Source organism: Myotis yumanensis, unplaced genomic scaffold, assembly GCF_028538775.1.
Source record: "Myotis yumanensis isolate MYYU_CA2020_CCGP unplaced genomic scaffold, mMyoYum1.0.hap1 SCAF_5, whole genome shotgun sequence".
NCBI lineage: Eukaryota > Metazoa > Chordata > Mammalia > Chiroptera > Vespertilionidae > Myotis > Myotis yumanensis.
The window spans coordinates 89943082-89948480 of record NW_027223756.1 but is presented as its reverse complement, the minus strand read 5'-3'; the positions used below and the strand labels follow the sequence as shown (position 1 = coordinate 89948480).

The 5399-nt window shown below is 55.1% G+C and overlaps 1 protein-coding gene across 1 annotated transcript; it reads left to right on the top strand.

Moving 5' to 3' along the window:
- Positions 1-660: 660 nt before the first annotated feature.
- LOC139011109 (bone marrow stromal antigen 2-like) lies at positions 661-3470 on the top strand. The gene is made up of 5 exons (XM_070416368.1): positions 661-1021; positions 2030-2105; positions 2382-2463; positions 2970-3103; positions 3302-3470. The coding sequence occupies exons 1-4, from the start codon at positions 722-724 to the stop codon at positions 3082-3084; spliced, it is 573 nt and encodes a 190-aa protein (XP_070272469.1). The 5' UTR covers positions 661-721; the 3' UTR covers positions 3085-3103; positions 3302-3470.
- Positions 3471-5399: the final 1929 nt, after the last annotated feature.

Genomic DNA, 5399 nt, shown 5'->3' with positions numbered 1-5399 from the left:
GCGCAGCTCAAAAAAGTCCTCTCACCCAGGGCTGTGTCCTTGCACCTGGGCTCCTGGTTGGGGAGAGGCTCCTGCTCATGAGATGCACAAGCTCCTTGGTGGTTCTTCAGCCAGACCATCCCCATCCTGGTCTTGTGGCTGGTGAGTGGCTTTAAGCGGTCGAGGCAGAAGGACATTCCTCCTCCGACACCCTCCATGGCCCCTAGGGTCCCCTCTGAGACAGCAGCAGGGATGCTATGGGAGCTCCTGCTGGGTCACTATGGAGAGTGACACCAAAGCCAGCCTCTTGGGTGAGACCGTGGCCCTGACACTCCCAGTCCACCACTCACTCTCAGCCTCAGTTTCCCCAGCTGGGGACTGGACCAATGATGCTCTGCCTCTCAGGTCACAGTCCACAGGAACAGGAGGCTGGCATGCCCTAGGCTTCCTGTCACTGCAGCTGTCACCTTCAGGAACACAGGAGAAGGGCAGGGACTTACAATGGGGTGTCCTCTCCCACAGGAGCTCATGGGCCAGCACCCAGCCCAGAAGGGTCAAGCTCATAATTATCATTCTGGGAAATGAAAGTGAAAGCTAAACTGTCCTCTTCCTGCAGATGCACAGCCTTGGAACTTTTCATTGGTCAGCATAGATCCCATGGTAATAAGGGGGCAGTTCCAACACGTAGAAAGTTCTAGCTTTCTTTCCGGACTCCCAACCAGGCTCCCGTGCATCCCTCTGGATGGCACCCACTTTTTACTGCCACCCCCCTGTGCTCATGGATGAGTACCCCAAGAAGATGGGGGAGCGCAAGCTGCCAGTGCAGGAGGGGATTGTGGGGATCCTGCTGGTAGTGGTGGTCGGTCTGTTTGTGGCAGTAGGCGTTTTGGCTGCCAAGGCCAATAGCCCAGCTTGCAAGGATGGCCTCCGGGCTGAGCAGGAATGTCGAAACATCACCCACCTCCTGGAGCAGGAGCTGACCCAGGCCCAGGAAGTCTTGCGGGGAACTGAGGCCCAAGCTGCCACTTGCAACCAGACTGTGGTAAGTCACTGCCCCTCCTACAGAGGGCACTGTGCTTGGGGGACCCCCAGGGTCTGGGTGCTTGGGGACCCCCAGGGTCTAGGTGGAGATCCAGATAGACCTTGAAACTGCCCCTAGGCCCCTGCATGGGGAGCCTGAATTTCCCCACCAGGGTTTTGGGGAGCTCTAAACTCCCTCTGGGGTGCCAGTGTGGGACCCCAGAGCACCCAAAAAGGGGCCTCAGTATCCCCAGTAGGATGTGGATGAATCTCCAAACTCCAAGACATTGGTCTAGGGCAGCTGGGAACTCCCCCTGAGCACAGTCTTAGGGAAGCAGAAATCCCTCTGGGGGTTGGGATGGGGACCCCATCAGACTCTGATTAAGGCAGGGCTTTTTTTTTTAATTGATTTTAGAGAGAGAGGAAGGGAGAGAGCAAGAGGAACATTGAATGTTGTTCCACTCATGGATGCATTCATTGGTTGATTCTCAGTATGTGCCCTGACCAGGAATAGATCCCACAACCTTGGCATATTGGGATCATGATCTAACTGAGCTACATGGCTAGGGCAAGGCAGGGGCTCTTGATACTTCCACTGGATCCCTAAGAGGCAGCATTTTAACTGGGTCTTGATGAGGGGGTCCTTGAAAGTCCCACTGGACATCTAACTTGGGTTCAGAAATCCCACAGTGTTCTGGGTTTCAGGTTACATCTAACTCTTCTTGGACAATAGCCCAGGGGATCTGGACATTTCTCCTAGGCTTTGGGCCAAGAGAGCCTTCAAATTCCTAGGGAGGGGGGACTTGAAACTCCCATTTAGAGGATCACACTCTGGAGAGTGGGAGGCTGTGGCCATTCTTCAGGGTGGAGACAGGTTCAGAGAGGGTTGGCAGGAATCCTGAAAGGGGCTTGGGCCTGAGCCCTCTGACTCCAGGGCCTGGAGAGGGAGTCAGGGCCCTGGGACAGCAGCCAACCCCACCAGGGACAAGAACCCCAGTTTGCAACACCCTTACTCTTCCCGGCATCCCAGGAGACCCTGAAGATTTCCCTGAAAGAGGAGAAGGCTGCGGGCCACAAGCAACTGGAGCTGGTGCAGAAGCTTCAAGGTGAGAAAAACACAGTCCCGGTTGCAGTCAGGGCGTTTGCAGGAGCCGGTCAGGTATTGAAGAGGAGGGAGGGGGAGGGCCTCAGGATTGGGGTCGGGGGAGTGAGAGGGACAGGACCAAACCCAGTGGAAGTAAGAAGGGAGGAAGGGGCGGGCATGCCAGACTTCCAAGGTGCACTCACTCAGTGAAGGTGGGCTAGAAGCGGGGTCCTGTCCCGGGGTTGGGCCTTTTGAGGGGCGTGGCTACGGTGCCCACACACTCTCTGTCCCTCCTTAGAGGAGATCAAGATATTGAATCAGTCGCTGCAGGAGAAATCCGCGGAGCTGCAGGACAAATCCGCAGAGCTGGAGAAACTAAGGTCAGGACACCCACCCACCCCAGGCCACTCCCCTGCCCAGTGACCTGGCTGTTAGGTTAAGTGGCTCAGGAGGCGGCGAAGGAAATAAAGAGAGTTGATCAGAAAAGGAAGGAAAGAAGGAAAGTTTATTCTGCTTCCCCGGGAGACTCACGTACCCCCAAGGACAGGGCATGTGGATTCACGCCAACAGGGAGGGGGGCGCTTTTTTTATACTGAGGTTGGGTGAGGGGCGGGGACATGAGCTGAGGTATTCAGCTGACGTAGTTTCAGCTGCAGGGGGTCATCAAGGTATTCAGGAAGGAGTCAGTATCTGTGTCTGGCATGCTGATCTGTTAGAAATGCCAGGGGGAGTCCATTATCTCATCACATGTCTGCATGTATCCGATCCTGGGCTCTCTCCGACCTAACACTGGTGGGGAAGGAGAAGAGATTTTGAGGGGCTTCCAGCCCAGCACCAGTGCAGCCAGACCTGACAGCCTCCTGAGTTGTCCCCGTCTCCTCCTCAGAAAACAGAATGAGGACTTGGTCTCTGCCAAGGGCCCCCCCGACTCCGGGGTCAGCCTCCATCTCTCCATGGCTGCTGTGCTCCTGCCCCTGAGCCTCCTGGCTCTGCTGGCCTGAGGTCCCAGGAAGCCTGCTGGTGAGGAGGGGGCCGGAGAGGGATGGGAGGAGGTAGGGACAGTCAGGGTCTGGGGTGGTGGCCTTCCTGGAGGGAGGGGGCTGGGCGCTGGGGAGAGAGGAATCTCTGAGGAGCTGTGGGCAGAAATAGAACAGTGGGGACCAGCTATGTTATCCTATTAACCATGTCTATTAACTGTGACTGTTCTCTTACGATTAGGGAAAGCGCATTCTAACCAGGCTGAGAGGTGCTGGCCCAGGGACATGGGGATTAACCTCAGAATGCAGTCCAGGCTCCTTTTCTGAGAGTTTTCTGTCATATTGGAAAGATAACAGCCTGGCCCCAGATCGGTTGGCAAACTATCCTAATAAACTTTCATAAAATTCAACCCCGTGTCTGCTTAATAATTGACTCAAGGAGCAACAGGCACCCAGGCCCATCTGTTGTCGGTTTCAGAGGGAGGGGTCCAGGCAGGAGTGGGTGAGGCTCATGGAGGGGTTGGGCGAGTTCTGTCTGACTCGGCCTTGTTGTCTCTTAGGCCACCACCTGGACTCGCCTGTTTCCCTCTGGGTTTCCCGGACCTGGCAGTTCTGAGGGGCAACATGGCTGTGGGGAGGGGATGGTGAGGGGGAGGCCGGGGGCCAGGTGGCAGGGGGTGGTTCATGGGGCAGCCTTAGAGGTGGGGAAGCATCAAAGTTGACCCAAGGCTGCCCCCAACCCCACCTCCAAGCTGGGCAGGTGATGAAGTGGGAGGAGGCATCTGTTCTTTGTTGTCATGGTTTCCGGAAGGTAACTTCTTCTGGGGTCTTTGGGTTCCACAAAATAAGCATCCCCTTTGGGGAAGGAACTTACTCTGTAGTTCCTGGAGGATCACTGTGTCAATCCCAAGCACCTGGGACCCCGTGATGTCTACACCAGCCTCCTTGCTCCAGAATGTTCCCAGTAACCCACAGGGTTTGGTCAGGTACCACCCCACTGCCTACCCAGCCCTCTTTTCTGATGGATTCACCCTAAAGGACTGTCACCCTTTCCCACCCCCATCGGTGCTCACTCAGTGCTCAGCATTCTAGTCTTGTCTCCTCACCCAGCTCCTGAGGCTCTTGTTCCCCATCCCTTTCCAGGGAAATGGAGGCTGTGAGGAGAAGGACATCTTGTCCGGTTCCCCATCCCCTCCCATGGAAAGTGCAGGGCTGGCCCGGTGGGTATGGCTCAGTGGGTTGTGCATCTTCCCAAGCACCAAAAGGCTGCCAGTTCAATTCCTGGTCAAGGCACAGGCCTGGGTTGCAGGATCCTTCCAAGGTAGGGGGCATGCAGGATTCAGCCAAGCAGTGTTTTGCTCTCACATAGATGTTTCTCTCTCTTTCTCTCTCCCTTCGGCTCTTCCCTCCTCTCTCTCTAAAAACCAGTTAAGCCCTGGCTGGGTAGCTCAGTTGCCAAGGTCACGGTTTAATCCTCAGTAAGGGCACAGACAAGGATCAATCAGTGAGAGCATGAGTAAGTGAGACAACAAAATAATGTTTCCCTCCCCCACCCCCCTCTAAAATCAATCAATCAATAAAAAGAAAAATCGCCGTAACTGGTTTCGCTCAGTGGATAGAGCGTCGGCCTGCAGACTGAAAGGTCCCAGGTTCGATTCAGGTCAAGGACATGTACGTGGGTTGCAGGCACATCCCCAGTGGGAGGTGTGCAAGAGGCAGCTGATAGATGTTTCTCTCTCATCGATGTTTGTAACTATCTCTCTCCCTTCCTCTCTGTAAAAAATCAATAAATATATATTTTTAACAAAAAAGAACGAAAAATCAGTTAAATACATACAGGCAGAAAGTGCGGGGCTGGAATTCACACCTGGATCTGCAGACACACCCAGGCCAGGCATTAGTCACAATGTACCTCCCTCCTCCATCCCCCAAATTCTTACTCATCCTGCAGAGCCCCACCTCCAGAGAGTCTGCTTCTCCAAAATGGAGGCCACCATCCTGAGAGACCCTTCACCCACTCTCCTGGATCCTCACATGTCCCCTAATTCCTTCCTCTCTGTTATCTTACTTCCTCCAACTTCTCCTGGAATCCCGACTATTGTCCATGAAACTTCCTGTGCATGGCACTGGGGTCAGGACCCCTGTGTCTGCCCAAAATTCTGCACTAGCCCTCAGGTCCCGCAGTCCCCAGATGAGGTGGTCAACCACCCAGGGACCCCCAAACACCATCCCTGCCAAAGCTCCCCTGGCCCTTCTGTCCCCTCCCTTCCCCTGCTGACAACTCCCCACCCTCCCAGACCATTTCTCTGTGCAGGGACCTTGTCAATTTCCTTCCTGCC